The sequence below is a fragment of the Amborella trichopoda genome, chromosome 13 (genome assembly GCF_054954075.1).
Source record: "Amborella trichopoda isolate Santa Cruz 75 chromosome 13, AtrichopodaSantaCruz75HAP2 v2.0, whole genome shotgun sequence".
In the NCBI taxonomy this organism is placed as follows: domain Eukaryota; kingdom Viridiplantae; phylum Streptophyta; class Magnoliopsida; order Amborellales; family Amborellaceae; genus Amborella; species Amborella trichopoda.
This window is the reverse complement of record NC_142348.1, coordinates 11,020,831-11,041,828: the sequence shown is the minus strand read 5'-3', so window position 1 is coordinate 11,041,828 and position 20,998 is coordinate 11,020,831. Positions and strand designations below refer to the sequence as shown.

General features: G+C 37.5%; 1 protein-coding gene across 6 annotated transcripts; it reads right to left on the bottom strand.

Annotated features, from left to right (window-relative positions):
* Positions 1-418: 418 nt before the first annotated feature.
* LOC18432140 (zinc transporter) lies at positions 419-20,170 on the bottom strand. Of its 6 annotated transcripts, none has more exons than XR_016046894.1 (12): positions 19,982-20,170; positions 15,034-15,226; positions 14,805-14,890; positions 11,721-11,805; positions 10,792-10,869; positions 5,257-5,394; positions 5,072-5,158; positions 4,742-4,863; positions 3,610-3,665; positions 2,507-2,637; positions 1,570-1,688; positions 419-704 (listed from the first exon to the last, which is right to left on the bottom strand). XR_016046894.1 is itself a non-coding variant. In XM_088854913.1 (11 exons), exons 1-10 carry the CDS (start codon positions 20,074-20,076, stop codon positions 1,576-1,578), a joined length of 1,119 nt encoding a protein of 372 aa, XP_088711039.1. In that variant the 5' UTR covers positions 20,077-20,170; the 3' UTR covers positions 419-704; positions 1,570-1,575. The 6 variants fall into 6 exon arrangements, 2 of the variants coding, with proteins under 2 accessions (XP_088711039.1, XP_088711040.1); XR_016046892.1 differs by having other exon boundaries at positions 2,507-3,167; positions 4,742-4,854; XR_016046891.1 differs by having other exon boundaries at positions 4,742-4,854.
* Between the last annotated feature and the right edge of the window lie 828 nt (positions 20,171-20,998).

Sequence of the window (20,998 nt, the reverse complement as noted above, 5' to 3'; positions counted from 1 at the left end):
CCCTTGATGCTTTGAAGAAACCCACTAATTTACAGTGGGCTGTAGAGAGGTCCTTCATCAAAAACCTGCAGCGACCACCAAGCCCACCCACTTCATATTCAAATAGTCTCATTCCACTCTATTGTAGATTTTTTCGAAGTCCAGCTTGCATATAAAACCAACTTCTTCATATTCAAATAGTCTCATTCCACTCTATTGTAGATTTTTGCAAAGTCTAGCTTGCATATAAGACCAGGTTACTTTCTCGCTGCCTGGAGTGTAGTCCTGTCCCAATAATATGCTTTCCATTATCTGAGGTCTTCGATAAACAAGAATTGAGGGCCTGAGATTTCCTTACGGAGGAAGATTTTGAAACGTATCAGCCAACACTTTCAACGATCTTATGAATGCTATTCAAAAGACATATGTGCCAGGAATCTGTCCAATCAAACGTAGTAAATCTAACTTATATTCATCTTAAGAATTGCTTTGTACATACAGTAAGAGCAATGGCCCCAACAAATTCTCTAAGTTTCCAAAAAAAAAAAAAAGAAGAGAAAAAGTAAAAGAACTTTCGAACTGATTCTGTTTGGCAGTAACCAGAAAACCCCCACTAATCATGCGATGAATTCATAATCCATGATAGCCTTAGAGTTTGCAGCATTGGAGATTTCAGATAAACCATACGTCCACCTTTGAGCTACTTCAAGTAAGACTGCTCAATCCTGCAAAAAAAATTGACAGATGACTTGGGCAAGGTAGGTCCAAAAAAGGTGAGGACCTTAAACTTTCCCTTAACCCATCCCAAGTCCATGTATAGGAGGTGGGTCGGGTTGGGTAGGCAGCCAGTGTAAACTTTGCAACATGTTATTATGAATCATGAACCTACGTGGCCCTTGATAAAGAAGAATGAAGGAACATAATTCATGTAGCGGACCTCAAATAATTGGGATAAAGTTTAGATGATAATTATGATGAAACTTGGGCAACTGTTTTTCTTTTCTTTATATATTTACACTTAATACATTTATACATTCTTTTCTTTTCTTTATACATTTACACTTGATCACTGATGGGTTGCCAGAAGACATAAAATAAAGAAAAAAGTAGAACAATCAGAAATCAAAAGAAATAAATGGTGACTGAGTAAAGAATATTGGAATATCCAAAGACATGAACATACATGTCTCACCTAACAAAAACTTGATGTTATCCTAATGAACGTTCAATGACCTCATCCAAACCGATCAAAACAAAAAATATCTAATCCAAGAAGTATACATAAACTAAGGTTTGTCACTGACAATACTCTGAATATGCTTCAATAATTTGACAATGACTTTCTTCTTTTTCTTTTTCAGATAAAGAGTTATGATGACTTCACAAAATTTTCTCTTCACATTCTTCTTTATTTTCTTGTTGAAGCTAATCAGCTTCAATTCCAAATTTCACAGACAAAATAATTAGATACCACCAATCGAAAAGCTAACCTCTTCATAACCCAAAAGCAACTTATTGAGCAATGCAAGTAAGAAAGAATTAAGAGGGGAAAAAAATGGATTAACACCATAGGGGTTATTGAATACATACTTCAAGCTAAGTGGGAAGAGGAGACAATGGCATCTGACTATCAAAAGCCCCATCTGGCAGACCTTCAAGATGAATAGGATCCTTCTTGGTTCGTTCCAGAGAAGTTGCTTCATAAATCCCTGCACGTTTAAATAAATAAGATCATCAAACCAAATTCATTTGGAAAATGAGAAAAGAAGAAAATGTTGATAACAATTAAACAATTTTTTGCTGAATTGCTAGGAGCAATGAAAAGGACAAAAGACCGATAGCAAAGAAAAATAAGAATATTGTAAAATCAATCTAATGAAAGACATACTAAAAACCATGTATACGCTAACACCACAAACATATGTTCTCTAATATTAAATATGATACTAATTTGGAAGAACGGTGAATGCTTCTAAAGCATTCACCCAGCAAACTGGACTATGGCACAATAGACCTCCTGAGAGAAGCGTGGTACATGACAATGCCAGTTCTATGAGTTTCCAAGAGAATAAACTCACACACCTTGCTATAGAATTGTTTAGCAGTTGTCTGCCTTAAATAATTCACAAACATAACACAAGCAGCATGTAAAATGTTGTTTGTCAAGAACCAGTGCAAGCCACAAAGTAGTCAGCATGCTTGCACAGGATCAAATAAAACCTCTGAAATAGAGGCGCAGCTCGTATAAGATCATCAACAGAGTTCTTCCTAGAATTCTTATGGAGGTTGTGCCCATTTCTTTCATAACCAGCATAAGGGGGTCTGGTACACCGGAGATCAAACCTAAAGGGAGCAAAGCCCACAAGCTCCTTTCAACGTGGCATAAATCCATGAATCTAAGCAGTGCGTGATATTTACAGAAAACCATAAATATTATTGTTGGAAATAAGAAATAAAAGCATAAGAAACATTGCTGCAATTTGGTTTATTTGTTAATCAGAAAAAGAAAAGTTCCAGTGATACATACCCACACCCAAGAACAGGGAGCAAATCAGGAAACCAAGAATAGAGAAGTCCCTTTTGTATGCAATCTCCAAAACAATAATACAAATGCCAGTAACCATCAGATGTCGAGGAGAAGAAACTACTAGATGCAACCTGAAGCCAAACAAGAGTTCCATCAACTACAATTTCATTCCGAAGACCACAAGAACCACTCAGCACACATGAACTTACTCTCAGTGCAATATAGAAAGTCACTAGATAATGTGCAACTATGTTTATCCACAAAAAATGCAGTACAATAAAATACACCAGATATTTAAAGTGCAATTAGAGGAAAGTTGTCAAAAGAGGAGAGGCATAAAGGTGCTTTAGACCAAGGCAAGGTGGAACAGGTAGTGTGTAAGTTTCCTTGCAACAAATTAACAAAATATAAAAAATAACAAATAAGACAGGAATATTATAATCCATGTGACTACCTATGTGTGTGCCTATGCACATGGCTCCCTCCCTCTCTCTCCCCCTACCTCCGCCTTCCACCTTTCCTTGCTAAAAGGTTGAGTGTTTGTTTACTGGAAGCTGGAGCTTCCAGAACTATTGCAGTTCCCTGCATTTGTTGGAAATGCAGCATTGATTTGGAAGCCACAGCTTCCGAAGTGTATGGAAGTTCCATGAAACAAATCCCCCTTACGAAAAAAGGAAATGAAAGGAATTCAGAAAACAATTACACATATTTCTAGCAAACATAACTGACAAGTATATTTAAATTCCACCATTAAAACTAGAAAATGCTTCATCTAGGCAATGAAAACAAGTATAGAAACCACCATTCCAGGCTTTAAAGGGTCTAAAAACATACTCTAAACAATGAGAAAGAGAGTGTGATCAGCAAGAAAATTATCAATCAGTTTTAATTAAGTTCATGTCTAATTACAGACTCGATAGACTTCACTTGACTTGGGTACAATTCAACCTAAGGTTTCTAAGTTGGGTAGCTCAGCTGTGTCTTGATTCCAGTTCTCCAGTTTATCAGTTATTAAACTATTCAATAAATAAGAAAGAGATTTAAGAGACACATCAACTCCAAATTGAAGAATAAAGGGCCCCTGAACCATAGCATCAACTAACCTCAGTAGCATATGGTCCAAAAATGCCCCGGAATTCTCAACACCAGTTCTGTTGTCCTGCAGAAACCAGAAAGAATGCAATCTTGTGGTTTGCAACCAACCAGTGTGAATAACGACTAAGAGGAAAGAGCTAATCAATGCTTGCTTCTAGGCAAGACACTGCCCAACACATTATCCAATCATCATCATCATCGTCAAAGCCTTTTCCCAACTAATTGGGCCCGCCATTTTGCTCTATTAAGAGCCAGCACATTACCCAATAAACTACAAAAAAAAGGAGCTTGCCATGATGAAAGGGAAAAGCTTATCCATGGTTGTCATCCAAGGACCTAGTCATTCCCAATCACACCTAGGGAAAGTAGTCTACTGTAATCCAATAGACTTTGAAAAACCATATCCCATTGTGGCCATCATTGTCCACTTAAATGGACAGTGATGAGGTCCACTGAAATGGACAGCGATGCAGAGTAGGAGCCACCGTTAGGGCCATCTCCTGTTTTAGTGGATTGCACTCCACTGCTGTGCATCATTTCATGAACAATGACCCAAATGAACACTTATTATACTACCCTAATTTAATGGACTTAGTATACTTTCCCATAGTAATTAACATTCTCCATTAAATACTGCACACCCAAGGAAATCACAGCCAACTCCAGGAACCAGAATTAGTCATCTCACAGCCAAAGTTGACATTGTTGATCCAGATAATAAAAACTCCCCTTTGATCTCTGAGACAGATTTACAGCTGAAATGCCACTCCTAATAACCAAATTAATTATTGAAGTCAAGCTTCAAATAATTACACTACTAGATTAAATTAACATCAAGGCCACTTCTTAAATGAATTTAGCATCTTGCAATACCTGAGCCAACTGATTCAGCCCATTTCATTGCCAATAGCTCTCTTCACCTTTTACCTTGAGCCTCAAAACTCGAGCTTTGATGCCTAACACTATCCTTACTTTCCAAACAATTCGTGCAAGCCTTCCACTCATAACTAAATCCTTAAAGATAACTAAATGGAGACCATAACTTGTAAAAAATTATAGAAAGTCATCAGATGAAATATTATAGAAAACCATTTGATGAGATAGTGACTAACGTTTGATGGAAAACTATAAAGGCATTACCTCTCTTCAGCAATATTGTCAACATAGTAGACAAAAATGATCCCAAAAAGAGTCATGCTCAAATAAGCCCAAGTTGGGAAAGAAGGCTTTATGCCCCGCTCAGCAGTTGGCCCCTACATTGTCTCCAAAGAAAAGCACAATCAAGAAATGCATATTAGGCGATCCAGTTCGCAATAAATGGTTTCCAAAGAAAAGCACAATAGAGGCATGCATATTTAGGCGACCCGGTTCGGGAACACAATAATGGTAATTGGCAATCATCAACAAAAAAAGATTTAATGCAGGGTGCTCTTCCCAATGAATATGCCGAAATAAGGCAATCAAACTTACTAAAAGCATCTCCCACATGGCCAAAGGAAAGAGAAAACAAGTAGCGGAAGTAATTGTTATTGCATGCAGTCGCCTTTTCAGCTGATTCTGAAAGACAAAAATTGGATACCAAGTAAGGAATGGGTAAAATCCCTTCATAAATTTCATAGATAGAATCGCCAAAAAAATAAACTAATGAAACATACCTTGAGTGAAACACGTCGAGCAATCACCCGTCTCAATGCTGATAAAATTCCAGCAATGATTGGGACTGTCATTGTTTTAATTTCCAAGGGTTGATCTGTCTGAGTACTCGAATCTGTTCCCAGACTACCTTTGGAAGGTATCTCATAGTTAAGCATACCAACTTGGCGAAGCATGAATTCTTTAGAGAGGTTGCACCACTGAAATAAATGTATAATATCTTGGCTAGCAAAGTTATATCCCTTGCTACCAGTGTATCAAAAAGCGCTAGGTGGGTCCTAGGAGGCCTGAGGGGTCCAAGCCGCCCAGCGCCTAGGCGAGCGCCCAGAACCGGCGGCTGCCCAATTGAAAAAAACATACCAATATACCATATTCCAAGTTGAAAAAAAAAAAAAGACAGACATCGAGAAGAGAATTTTGATAATCCATATTGTTAAAACAGTAAACTGTAAAACCATACAAGTGTAGGTTTTAAAAGTCAACACTCAACACAACAAAAATATATAGAAACTATACAGTCTAACAAAAGCCAACACTCATGACTCAACAAAACAGTTAACACTCAACACCAAGAGTCTTCAGTCGTCATCATCAAAAGGAATATCAATAGGGAAAGCCTCATCATATGCATCAGAGTCGAGGCCATCATCATTAGAGTCATCTCCCTCTTCAATATAATTGTCAGGGCCCAGACTCTTCTGCATGGAATTCCTAACTGTCGTGTGCGTAATTCTTGCCTGACTGCCGCGTGCGTAATTCTTGACCTTTCTGTGTGTGTAAATTCCTGACCACTGTGTGTGTGTTTTCTTGGAGACGCGTGCGTTATGTCTAACATCCATGCATAACGTTTTACCGCGGTGTGCGGTTGAATAAGGTGGTCCAGGGGGGGACTTGCTCTTCATTTCCTCACCCATGTGATGCCACCTCACCCATGTGCTGCCACCTTACCCCGTGCATGTGTGCCACATCAGCTCAAGCATGTGGCCACCTTCTCTCTCTCTTTTTGCATGCAAGCCACTTGGCCTTGTATGCAGCCCTCTCTCTCTCTCCCCCCTTAATTTATAAAAGGCCTCCCCCAGCCCATTTACCTTCGCTCTCTCTCTCACCCACGTTTTCCCCTTTTAGACTTTAGAACCTTAGGCACTAAAGCCACTCTAAGGAACTTGACTAGGGAAGGGAGTTGGAATCCCATGGTGCATGTACGTAGGATTTTCCCCATGCTTTCATGCCTTGTGTGATGCATGTTCAATCTATTGCTAAAGTATGAAATTGATTTGTGTTTTTTAGCGATGCATGCTTGATTTATTGGTAAGAACATGAAATTGAAGTGTGATTATGCATATGCTTGTGAAAAAGGGGGTGGAGTTATGTTGTCTAAATTTGGTTAAGAGTTCTTGCAATTTGTATTCTTTGTAAATTGCACTTTTCACCGACTTTTATATGTCCAAATGAATCCAAATTTGATTCAAATAAAAGATGGGTGAGTTCTCTTCAATTGTTCTTAAGGTTGCAGAGTGAGATTCTTTATGAATTGGGAGATGGGCTACATTTTTCAAAAGAGTGTCACCTGAAATTTTAAAGAGTGTCACCTGAAATTTTTCAAAAAACTACTCTATGTGCATTTGCACTTTACAACAACTTTTATATGTCCAAATGAGTTCAAATTTGATTCAAATAAAAGATGGGTGAGTTATCTTCAATTGTTCTTAAGGTTGCAGAGTGAGATTCTTTATGAATTGGGAGATAGGCTACAGTTTCCAAAAGAGTGTCACCTAAAATTCTAAGATTTTCCAAAAAACTACACTCTCTGTGCATTGCACTTTTCACCGACTTTGATTCAAATGAAATATAGGTGAGTCATCCTCTTCAATGTTGCTTTTGGTTGTAGAGTGAAATTCTTCATGGTTTGAGATTTATGCCACCGATATGATATATGTAGTGTGATATGTGATAAGTGATATGTACTATGATTTCATATGTGAGCATGGACTTACCACTTAATGTGATATAATGTGTAAGCATAATATGATATAATGTGTAAGCATGATGAGATATGATGTGTGAGCATGGACTTGCCGCACGATGTGTGATATAATGTGTAATCATAATGTGACAAGACATGTTTATAAACTAGTAAATGTGCATGGTTGTATTAAGATGTGCTTGTGGTGCAATGAATGTTTACGAAACAGTGAATGTTTATGAAATATTAAATGTGCATAATTGCGATACGCATGCTTATGAGATAGTGAGTGCTTATAAAATAGTGAATGTTTATGAAATATTGAATGTGCATTTTGTAATAGGACATGCTTATGAAATATTGAATGTGCATTTTGTAATAGGACATGCTTATGAAATGAAAGTTTGATCTAAAATGTGTATGTGCTATGTGATAAGGGATACTATGCACATTATCACATAGCACATAGTACATACACATTTCAGATCACACTTTCATTTCAGGGCATACTTTCATTTCATAAGCATGTCCTATTACAACATGCACATTCAATATTTCATAAACATTCACTATTTCATAAGCACTCACTAGCTCATAAGCATGCCTTATCGCAATTATGCACATTTAATATTTCATAAACATTCACTGTATCGTAAACATTCATTGCACCACAAGCACATCTTAATACAACCATGCACATTTACTAGTTCATAAACATGTCTTATCACATTATATCACACATCATGCGGCAAGTCCATGCTCACACACATATCTCATCATGCTTACACATTATATCACACACATCATGCGGCAAGTCCATGCTCACACACATATCGCATCATGCTTACACATTATATCATATTATGCTTACACATTATATCACATTATGTGGCAAATCCATGCTCACATATGAAATCACAATACTTATAACATATCACATTACATATATCATATCAATGGCATAGGTCTCAAACCATGAAGAATTTCACCCTACAACCAAAAGAAACCTTGAAGAGGACTCACCTATCTTTCATTTGAATCAAATTTGAACTCATTTGGACATATAAAAGTCGGTGAAAAGTGCAATACACAGAGAGTGTAGTTTTCTGGAAAATCTTAGAATTTCAGGTGACACTCTTTTGAAAAATGTATCCTATCCCCAATTCATAAAGAATCTCACTCTGCAACCTTAAAAACAATTGAAAAGAACTCACCCATCTTTTATTTGAATCAAATTTGAACTCATTTAGACATATAAAAGTTGGTGAAAAGTGCAATGCACAGAGAGCGTAGTTTTCTGGAAAATCTCAAAATTTCAAGTGACATTCTTTTGGAAAATGTAGCGTATCTCCCAATTCATAAAGAATCTCACTCTGCAACCTTAAGAACAATTGAAGAGAACTCACCCATCTTTTATTTGAATCAAATTTGGACTCATTTGGACATATAAAAGTCGGCAAAAAGTACAATTTACAGAGAATACTGATTTCTGGAAAATTGCAGGAATTCTTAACCAGATTTAGACAACATAACTCCACCCCCATTTTCACAAGCATATGCATAATCTGAAAAGCATATGCATAATCACACTTCATGTTCTTACCAACAAATCAAGCATGCATCACTAAAAAACACAAATCAATTTCATACTTTAGCAATAGATTGAACATGCATCACACAAGGCATGAAAGCATGGGGAAGATCCTACTTACATGCACCATGGGATTCCAACTCCCTTCCCTAGTCAAGTTCCTTAGAGTGGCTTCAATGCCTAAGGTTCTAAAGTCTAAAAAGGGAAAACGTGGGTGAGAGAGAGAGAGAGCAAAGGTGAATGGGTTGGGGGAGGGCCTTTTATAAATTAAAGGGGGAGAGAGAGAGAGGGCTGCATGCAAGGCCAAGTCGCTTGCAAGCAAAAAGAGAGAGAAGGTGGCCACATGCATGAGCTGATGTGGCACACATGCATGGGGGTAAGGTGGCAATGAGGTGGTAGCATATGGGTGAGGTGGCATCACATGGGTGAGGAAAAGAACGGGGAGAAAATGAAGAGGAAGCCCCCCCCTGGACCACCCTATTCAACCACATATTGTGGTAAAACGTTACGCATAGCGGCTAGATAGAACACACGCGGTGCCAGAAAAACTCACACACAGTAGTCACGGCGGTCAGGAATTTACACACACAGAAAGGTCAAGAATTACGCAAGCGGCGGTCAGGCAAGAATTACACACACGACGGTTAGGAATCCATGCAGAAGAGTCTGAGCCCTTACAATAACGCTCGTCCTCCTCTGTTTCTCTGAATCTACCTCTTCCTCCTCTGCTTCTTCTACCTTCCTCGTACTCGTATGTACAGTCTGTGCAGATGAGGCCTTAGGAGTCTTGGCTGCTCTATCCTTTTCTCTGTGCCTCTCTGAACTCAAATATTGTATACTTTCCTCCCTGGTAGCCTCAGGAACATTTTTACACAAGGCAACATCCCCCTTAATATCGGCAAGTATTTTTTAAACTAGTAAATACCCCCATTAGTATCATTTTTGTCATTGGATTCAGGTTATAACCATACTTTCAACCCGGATCACCACTCCGACTAGAACCTGGAGGAGATACTTCCATAGAACAAGGCTTATTTTTATCCTTTTCTGGTTCTTCTAAATTCAGAAGATGTCTAACCTCATCCCAAATTGCTTCAAGAACCTTTGTACAATAAACAACATGACCTCTAACACCAGCAAGGTGTTTCTTGAATCGGCTAATACCCCCATTGGTATCTTTTTCACAAAAATTACACCTTATACAATTTTTATCATTTGGCTTTGGGTTGTACCCATACTTCCAACCTGGATCATTTCTCCTGAGGTAGCAGAAATAGATCTATGACAAGGATTTTGTTCTTGTTTTTGTTTTACCTAACTTATATATTGCTTAATCTCCTCTCTGTTAGCTTCAAGAACATTTTTACAAAGAGCAACATCCCCCTTAATACCGGTAAGATGTTTCTTAAACCGATTTATGCCTCCTTTTATATCTTTCCAACAAAAATTGCATCTAATGCAATTTTTATCATTTGCATTCGGAATGTATCCATACTTCGAAACCCGGATCTCCACTCCGACTAACTCCTAAAGAAGACATCTCAAAATAAATCAAACAATCTAAAAAATAAAGTTTTGCACTTACTTTGATTGCACGAACTCCGAACTTTGAGAAACACTTCGATCCAATGAAATGTAGTTTTCTGGAGGTTTCTTTCTCTCTAAAAGGGGTTTTTGTGGGTTTAGGTTTCAAGTGAACCTAAAACCCCTCCTTCTAACATTTTATATCTTTAAAAAGAATAAAAAAAAAAAAAAACAAATAAATAAATAAATAAACATTTCTTCCTCTGAGCAGGGGAGCAGGCCCTGGGCGGCCGCCCAGAGAACACCACCCAGTTTGGCCACCTAGACCTGGGCGATGCGCCCTGGCCTTCTGAACCGCCTAAGCGGCTGCCTAGGAGCTGGGCGGTCCATTTTTTTTAACACCGCTTGCTACTACCACGTTATTTGCAGATGAAATTTGAAATAAGTATGAAGGATATGGAATGGGGAGTATGTTGTTGTAGCCCACCCTTGAGACAAAAGATAGAATGCTGCCATAATTGCAAGGAGCCCACCCACCTAGAGAACATTCATATATCAAAAGCCTTTTCACAAAATCTAGATATACCATTACAATGAGCTCACATCAATAAGTCTTTTTATGGAAACCAGATAGATATGGTAGAACTTGACATAGGCGTTGCTTTTGAAACTTGATATTTCAAGATATTTTAAATTTTTAGCATACAAGAAAAGTCATATACATGTGGAATTGAAATCCCAACTAGGCATCAATAGCATGAGTATAATGACTAAGATCATGGATTCATAGTCCAATAACCTATATAGTTGATAGGCATAAAACTGTATTTTCTTTTTGAAACTGTTAACTGTGGCATAAAACTGTATTTTAATAGTCCAATAGACTGTTGAATCCATTGGGTCATCACTATAGCCACAAAAGTGATAGACTTACGGTGATGGAGATATAGTGAGAACCATCTGGTGGGTCTCACTCTGCCTCCAACTTCCACTTCACTGGTTATGGTCTTTACAAAGTCCATTAGATTAGATACTAAAAGATGAGTCAAATGAGAGTCGCAAATTGAACGTTTAATAACATTTATATTTCAATCATCCTAGTTTCACAGTGATGGCGATATAGAGTCTATCACTTCTGTGGCTATAGGATGATCATTACAGAGTCCATTGGTTTAGTTACTAAAAGATAAATCAAATGACAGTCACAAATTCAATGTTTCATAACATCTATATTTCGAACATCCTAGTTTCGGTATTACAAAGTACTTAAGAGACCTTGAAAGCATTGATTTCACTTATGAATGAACACTGAGGGCACTAAAGAAATAATCAAATGTAAAAAACCAAACATTGATTCATGTTACAGACTATTCAAACCCGAGAAGCACCTTTTTCCAGAGGCGACCCCATCGTCCATATAAGAATGCCGATAAAACTCCAAGGACAGCACCAGCATACTCTGCCATTATTGCTCTGAAGTTTTACATATAAATCGAGTCAAACACAGTTCAATGTTCAGATCTGCAAGTAAGAAAAAGCAATGAGAAGAACACTAGCGTGTCCACAGAGGTAAAGATGCCAGATGAAATCAACCAAAATAGACCCATTATGCATTTGTGTATAAGATTCAAAATCAGGATGGATAAAATCATGAAAAGCCCAAGGAAAGGGATGATTTGGGACCTTAACAATTGCAATGAAATTCTAAAAATAATTTTCTATCATTAAGATATATATTTTATGAATTCTTTGAACATCTTTCACTATGCATAAGACATCGCCCAAACTAAAACCTGGTTACTTTATTGTTCTCTATTAGCTGTTCAAGGATTCATAAAAGCAGTATCCCTCATCTTTCACAGACTATTCAAAGCTAAAGATATATAACAAAGCCAGCTAGCTTTCTGTTTGTTAGATAGGTAATTTATAAGAAAATAAAACATGCGCTTTTGGAGTTTTATGAGACCATCTCATACTAATGAAACTGAAAGGGAAGTTCTATAGCATGGTTGTAAAACCAGTCATGCTTTATGAGATGGAATGTTGGGCAGTCAAGAAACAACATATGCATAGATTAATATGGTTGTGATAAGGATGTTAGGATGAGTGGCAAGACAAGAAATGTAGAATTTAAAATGACTACATAAGAGGCAACTTAGGGGTAGCTCCAATAAGATGAGGGAAAGTAGACTTCGGTGTTCTAGCCATGTGCAGCGTCGACCTGGAACAATATTAGTTACGAAGAGTGATTTGGTTCAAGTGGAAGGTTTTAAAAGGGCAACGGGAAGACACAAAAGGACATGGATAGAAGTGTGTGTGTGTGTGTGTGGCCAGGTGCAGCATCGACCTGGAACAACATCAATTACAAAGGGTGATTTGGTTCAAGTAGAAGGTTTTAAAAGGGTAAGGGGAAGACTCAAAAGGGCAGGGATAGAAGTGTCATGGATAGAAAAGTGTGCATGTGCGTGTGCTTGTGCACGCACGCGTGTGTGTATGTGTGTGTGAAAAGTGCAAACGTATATTATAGAAATAAGGTACACCTCAAAAATCTAGTTAAAAGAGTGTTCAAAAGTTAGAAAACCTTTTAATTGATTACCTTGACCTCAAGATGTATGGATATAAAAAAGAAAAGAATGTCAAGTCCCAAAAATAATACATTTTATAATAAATTATCTAGACCATCTATTTTCAAGTGTTTCTAAATCTACTCGTTTTGCATCATTTTTAAAATTTTAAATTTTATAATCACGATTGAACATGAATTTGCAAGCCATCGTGAGGCTTCCGACATAGGCACTGCATCTTCTGGCAAAATTTAGAGGTGCACCTTGCTTGTATATTATAAGGTGTGCAATTTATACAAACCCCACCCTACATACACACACGCACACACACACACATATATACATCTCTGTCCATCCATATACCTACATGAATCATGTTCCGTCATTCCACTCTATCAAGAACTATACTCTTAGTAAGACCATAAGTTACAATATCTTTTCTCACTACTTCCATTCATGTCCTTTGGGCTTCCCCCTTGCTCTTTTAGAGCCTTCCACTTGAACCAAATCATCTCACCTAACCAGTGTTATTCCAAATCAACGCTGCACATGTCCAAACCACCAAAGTCAACTTTCCCTCATTTTAATGCCTATTGGAGCTACCCATAAGTTCCCTCCAATATATTCATTCCGAATTCTATCATTGTCTTTTGTCACTCATCCATCTCAACATCCTCATCTCAGCTACATTCATTCTACAGTTATGTGGTTTGTTGCCCACTCCCTTCAGTTTCATGAGCATGCGACGATCACATACGACTCCAGAAGCACATCTCCAGTTCGTCCACCCAACTCTAATTTTGTGAGAAACATTTTCCTCAGTCTCTCCTTTCTCATGGATTATCGACCCAAGATATCAAAAATCATCTTTTTTAGGTACTTCTAGGCCATTAATCTTAACCGATTCCCCATTTTTGTTCCCATTTACTAAACTTGCATTCCACCTATTTGGTCTTAGTCTGGCTAATTTTAAAACCTTTAGATTCTAAAGCACCCCTCCAAAGTCTGACTTTGCATTTACACTACCTCTAGTCTCACCAATCAAAAATGTCATCCGCAAACAACATACGAGACTTCCTCTTATAGATGCCTAGTTAACACACACACACACACACATATGAGCCCACTCCCTCCCCACCCCCTGCCCATGCAGGCACACACACACATGCACACGTGCACACACATACACATATAGAAAGAGAGATGGATAGCATGAACTTTGCATGTACATGTAAGAGATGCCATCTTGCTCATGAGAGAGAAAATAAGATACCCTCTAAATGCTCAATGAAATGTTTGGACTCAAATTCCAGTAATTTTATCAGTTTTAAGATTTCAAAGTATGTTACCTAAAGAGATGCCTTCCATATATTCGATGAAATGTTGAACCATCTCCTCTAAAATATTTCATAAAATGCCTTTGCATCTCTCTCTCTCTCTCTCTCTCTCTCTCTCTCTCTCTCACCCACACACACACACACACAAGATCATGTGTGCCACTTAGGTGGCACCCAGCTCACCTAGGTGTATGCTAGAGCAGCCCCTCCATGGCAACGCAGCAGCCTAGAGCCTCAGCCCACCACAAAGCACTGCCTAGGTGCCGAGGCAGACTAACTTATACAACATTCATCAACAGTGCCACATAAAATCAGTTCAACCTAGAAGTATATAGTCATCACATTCAAGATACCAGAAGCAAGGAAAGTGTAATTTCTATGTGCCAATCGCTCTCCAATTACTAAATGACATCAGAAGCTTTGTAAGTTCAAAGAATTGCAAAGATCAACATCATCAGAAACTTCAGCACTAGATTAAAAAGAAATCTATATATAGTCTAAGAACCAAATATATGTCATAAATATCTAGACGGTAATTAAATGGTGTTTCAACTGGAGGATTAAAATCAACCTGACCGGTCCACATGATTTCAGGCCCTTCCCCCAAAATATGAAGTATAATGCTGTTATCCCTCCATTTATAATTGAAGGAACCACCTGAAACATTACATCCCGTTAAACAATACAAATGTAATTTATCTTAATAGTTTGTCATCTCTTACATATCATGAAAGCAATTTTTAATGGTTAAAGCATTTGAATTGTATGTCCAAACAGTGTTGGATTAAATAGTACTTGACCTGTGAATTAGACAAAGCACGCCCTTTCCATGGCTTTTGCAAAGCTAGAAAGATTATAGATGATGGAACCAAACAAGTGAAAAGGAAAGCAATGACTGATGCTCCTTGCTCAGTAACATATAGGTACATGGAGAAAACCGACCATATCCTCATAAAGTTGCCAATAATATGGATTATCTGCAAGGGGGTGTACCTGCCAGACTAAAAAAGCTTAGTCATGAGTCGTGATTTCAGGCATTGACTCGCATGGAAGATCCCACAAATGAAATGTAAGAGAAACTAGCCAAAAAAGAGGATTTTCAAACTTGTAAATACTGCATTAACCATCAAGCATGTCACAGAACCAAATATGACTTCTGACAACTTGCTGAAGCCATAAAAATATCACTCTGTACATTCTGAAGTGTCAACATCTTGTTAGGATCATTTTTATTTCAAAAACCATTACGAATGCTGACCACAAATAATCGTAAATAGGATATCGATTACCAATCCCTAGGTCCACTAACAATCTTGAGAATGTGTTGGTCAAAATGGAATTAAAAATTGTAACGGAAGAACTTACTGCCGTACTAGATTTGACCACTCCAAACCCCCTCTTGACTCTACAACTAGATTTGACCACTCGAAAGTCCTAACAGCCAAACTAGGTCCACGACTTGATATAACTCAATCGGCAACTTCATACAACCATACTCCATTAAACCAGGGAAGCAGGACATGTATTCACACATACAATAGCAGTTTGAAAAAATTCAACAGCATGATTCAAAAGAAACAACATTTTCATCATCATCAAAAATAGCAGAGCCATTTAAAGTTTTTTTATTTCTTTTTGGGGGTAATGAGCTACGTAAAGTTACCTTAAAGAGAAAACATATCTTCTCCTCAACAAGTCATCAACTTTGTCATCATTTTTAGCTTAAGACTAGAGAAAGGGAGAGACTACTCCAAAAAAAACTCAACTGGTTTAGCCTGTTACCACCCTCGAACTCACCCATTGGAACCCCTTTTTTAGGAATAAAAGAACTCAGAACCACCTTGCCTTTGCAACAAACCCAAGGAAGTGAACTGATAACTTCCCTTCCACGATAGAATGTTTCTTCCAGTAAACGCATTTCCTCGATAGTACACTAAGGGCATGTTTGGATGTACTTGTTATTAGTGATAATTCACTATTTCAATAAATTAATTCTCACAAAGAATCATTGTTGTTTTGCAATGTGCTAGTAAAATTGTTTTGAGATAAGCATATAGGCAATTTTACATATAAGTTTATCATTTTAAGTAGTTGATTTCACTTTATTCAAAGTAATTTGCTGAAATTACATGTTTTTACTAATAAATAACTAAAAAAACTTAAAAATATCGAAAAAATTAAATAACTAAATAATATTACACACAATACAAGATATGAATCAAACAGCTGACAAAATAACATTATGCAGAGTATATTTATTTCTGATATAATCTATAATACAAGTACATAATGAACAGTTAACAAAATACTATTATGAGAAATATATTAATCTCAGATAAGATAGTCTACCCTTGATAAGCCCTATCAAGCCCTAAGTTTTGGAGCAAGTTACTTGTTTCCCTATCAAACATAGAAGATCTTTTGAATAGCCCTTGAACTACTAATGACTTGTTCCAAACTCCCAAAGTAAAAAGAATTCAAGCCACAAGAGAGGCAATAAACACAATAGAGACCTGCAAATAATGTACATAACCTTTTTTTTCAACATAGCAAAAGATTTGCAAGAGCGCGTGGAAGGAGAAAGCACAACCTTTATTACTTGACTTCCCATATTGTATGAAGTACTAAAGACTTGTCATCTTGGTGGGAAGCCCACACAGGATTCCAGTTGAAGTCATTGCCTTTATGCATATGGTTATTCACTCAAGAAGGTTATTGATATACCTTACGTTATCCACAAATTCTTAAGACTCGAGTTTCTATTGTAGAGAAGCCTAGAACCCAAGGTAAGCATAGAGAAGGGCCATGAACATGTCAACTTAGGCCTCTAATAGTGCAATACTAGCATTTTACAGGTATTGGTGTCAAAGAATGATGAACAAGGTCAATTATAGAGTGTATCTCCTTGGATTTCTTCAAGATCTTGTTAAAGATTCCATAAGGGCCTTCGCAAAAGCACTCAAGTCCTCAGAACACAAATACTGGAAAATTAGATCCAACCCCATCCGATCTGGGTCTGGGTCCATTCAAGACATGAACGGGATGAGTCAGGTTCGAGTCAAGGCACACACACACACACACACACACAACTAATAGTTTTTATATATTATAAAACATAATATATATAATATATTATTTAGACCCATACCCGACCCGATGGAGGTCCAGGTCCAACCCGGACCCAATCGCATTGGGTCTAGGTCAGGGTTGACAGGATTCGACCTGACCCGTTTACACTTACAGGTTCACATTCGAATCGATAGAGGACCTCATGGGTCTCATGTGTGGCTCCCGATAGGAGGTAGCATAAGTCCCATGGCTATCTTTTGGCAAGGAGAAGTGTGATTTAGAGGGAGAAGAAGACACAAACATTGGAACAGAAATATCATCTAATTTGCCATTCCATAAAAAAGGAAATAAACAAAGTTCCATCGCTGAGTGACAAGTGGCAAATTCATGGAAAATTGCAATTCCCACTACACAATAATGCACCTATACTTCTTCATCAACATTGTTTTTCAACTGGAAGACCCAAGACTTTGGGCTATCCAGACACATGTGGAATTAAATAAATTACAAGATTTTCAAGTGCACCTACATGGACAGCAAGAGGATCAGGAAAAAAATGAAATACAATATGGATCATGTAATATTCTGGGCCCTTGGCTCCAAAGAATTGTTTTATAGGTCATAGTAAGTGAACAGAAGTTGATCCTAGTCCTTGACCTCTTTTATTGTATGATCGTGTAGTTCCAGTCTTATATTCTTATATACGGCCTAGTGGCCAACAGCTACCAGAGGGTTTCTCATCAGTGTTCGAAACAGCTCCAACCGGAACCAGGGCCTTCCACATTATTGGGAATGGTTTTTCCCTTTTTTTGAAGGATAGATTAGGGGCTTACTTAGAGCGAGCAATGGTAGAACTCTTAGTAGGGAACCACTTTTCCCTTGACCTTTTCTAGTGTTGATTTTATCTTTTCTTTTCTAGTCCTTTTATTCATGGGTCATGTCCTTTTTTTTTGGGGGCGGGGGGAGGGGGGGGGGGGTAATTAGGTCATGTCCTTTTGGTTCCACTAAAGTGTGGAACGAGGCAGAACCAATCTGCTGATTATTACTTACAAAGGATTACTACCACATGTTACATGATCAAATCTTCTCCATCAGAGTAGTCACACAATTGACAGAAAACCTCTTCACATGAACATCTAGTCATGAAGTCAATGATGAACTATTCCTAAAAAAAAATAAGTTTTAATGGCAAATATTTAAAACGAATCTGCCAAATAAGGAGATTTTTAATGGCAAATATTTAAACGAATCTGCCAAATCAGGAGATATGTGCACATACGGTATAGCTAATGTCTAGACCAAGAAGCCATAGTAGCAATTGCATCAGTAATAGTCTATATTGGCAATATCATATCCAATGCTTCAAATTTATGCCTATTATGTTATCATTAATCTGTGAAATTGTTCCTTTTGGACTATTTAAGGAATTATTGTGGGATAAATTGAAGAGGGGTATAGTTAAGTGACTCCAAATTCATAAAATTGAGTGATTTATTATATTAGTATATTAAATCAGAAAGAAACTAAATCATCATCCAGTATGAAAGCATCATATATGAGCGTTATTACTACGTATGCAGGGATAGATATGCATGTATATTGATTTTATGCATGCGCTCACACCCACATGCAAACCACATTGATATAAAAGTTGGAATCCAATTATCCACATGTGCTTTGAAGACTACGTAGTTTAGATCTTTTCAGAGAATTTTGTAAAATAGTTACGCCTTGATTTCTTTTAGTCATAGCAGTAAAATCTATGAGATTTAAAGCCAATTCTCCATCAAGGATGAGCTCCACATGTCTCCAATCAAACATCAGAATCCAGTAAGAACTCTAAAAGACAATATAATTCTCAGGCCTCTACAGAAATTTTCTACAAGATTCAGAATCATAAAAATTGAATAACTTCTGCATACCAATTTATAGAAAAAGTGTTAGTCCCTCAAATGTCATATGAAGGGAAATATGGAAATAGGAAGACCAATATACAAACATAAATCATCATTGTAGACTCCTCAAGACATTTGCATCATGAGATCTATTTATCATGATATTTTAACTCCAAAGGAACAGAGTGATAAATTTGCCAACTCCATGTATATCATGTGTTAACCCAGAGTCCTTTATTTATCAATAGAGATGAGATTGTGAGAGAGATAGAGAAAGAAAAAGCATAGCCCAAACAGTTCAATTGCCTAAACATTTCAATTTGAATGTGAAAATGAAATATATCAAACCCAGAGAGAAAGACGCAAAAAGAGACAGATGAAGTGTTTCTCCCAACCCATGTATTCCATACTCTACTGTTCCTCATCACCAACGAGATGAAGACGAACTAAATTTCCCGACCTATTCACCCATGAGATCTAAATTACACTAACTTTCGATGACAAAAGAAATTACAGGCAGGTACAGAGCAATTTACCATCCATTCACGCATGAACCCCACACCCAACTTCTCCAACCCCCAGTAGACAGAGATAGAGGTTAGACCCCAAAAAATTCTAGAGAGAGAGAGCAACTCCAATTTCCTCAAGTTATCAAGCCCATAGAGAGAGAGAATTACCCTTCCCATTCATCCATAGACTCCATTTCTCTAAATTTTCCATCATGTAATAGCTATAAAGTCATATTGGAGCACCATAGAAAGAGAAGAGGAGATAAAAATGTGACCTGAAGGAAGCTGATCCAGGTCTCTGGTTCGTTATCCAGGCGTGGCCATTAGAACGAGAATCACCCACATCCAAGCTTGGCTTAGGGGACATCATCTTCTTCACCAATTAGGGCACAAAATTCATATAAAGCCAACCACAAAACTCTCTCTCGCCAACTAGGGCACAAAACCCTCTCTCTGAAACTTCTGCAACAAAAGAAAATGGCATTCGGAAGAGAGAAAAACATGCACGTGCAATGTGACGCGTGTGAAGGCGACGTGGCGTGTAAGTGTATATGGTACTAGCATTGTTTAAAAAACGCCGAGTCCCCGGTTCGACTCGAAAATCGCTATGAGGGATCGTATCGGTTAAAAAATCGAGAATCATCCGGTTCTAGAGAGAATCGTTCGGTTCTAAAGAGAACCGGACGATTTTGTACAGTGACTCGTACGGAATCAGCGAGTCCGTGAAGAACACGGGTTGTATAGTGTTCTTCACGGGATTTTTTGAAATTTGTCATTTTTTGATCATTTTTCTTGTTTTTTTTGCAGGCTGTAAATAGCTTTATTCAGCTTTTACAAGGATTAAATGGTTGAAAAATTTGGTGTTTTTGGATCACAAAACTTGCTTTTTTTAGGGTTTCCGCCTTTTCTGAAAGTTTCATGCCAAATAGGACATGAATCTTTCAAAATTTGTAGGCATTTTGATCGTAAAGCTGTGAATCAAAACCTTTTATTGCTAATTTGTGATAATCGTTGAGAAAAACAGAGTTTTTTGGAGATTGAAGGCTTCGGTTCACAAAATCAAGTAAGAAGTTTGGGTTTTTTTTTTTTTCCGCCATATGATTTATTTTACGGCATATTTTGAACATAATGAGTTCAATAATTAGGGTTTTTAATCTTTATTGTGTCTAGTATGATTTAAAATTTTCAATTTTACGTAATTTGGTCAATTACAGCATGAAATTTGAGATGAACACAAAGATGTCTGCGGAACCAAAATTCCGCTGTTTTTTTTTTTTTTTTTTCCGCCTTTT

Coding starts and splice junctions, on each gene's coding strand:
- LOC18432140 (XM_088854913.1), bottom strand. CDS start 20,076: ATGATGTCCCCTAAGCCAAGCTTGGATGTGGGTGATTCTCGTTCTAAT. Junction 15,227..19,981: donor CCTGGATCAGCTTCCTTCAG/GTCACATTTTTA, acceptor TTAGTCTGGCAG/GTACACCCCCTTGCAGATAA. Junction 2,638..4,741: donor GACAATATTGCTGAAGAGAG/GTAATGCCTTTA, acceptor GTTTGGCTTCAG/GTTGCATCTAGTAGTTTCTT.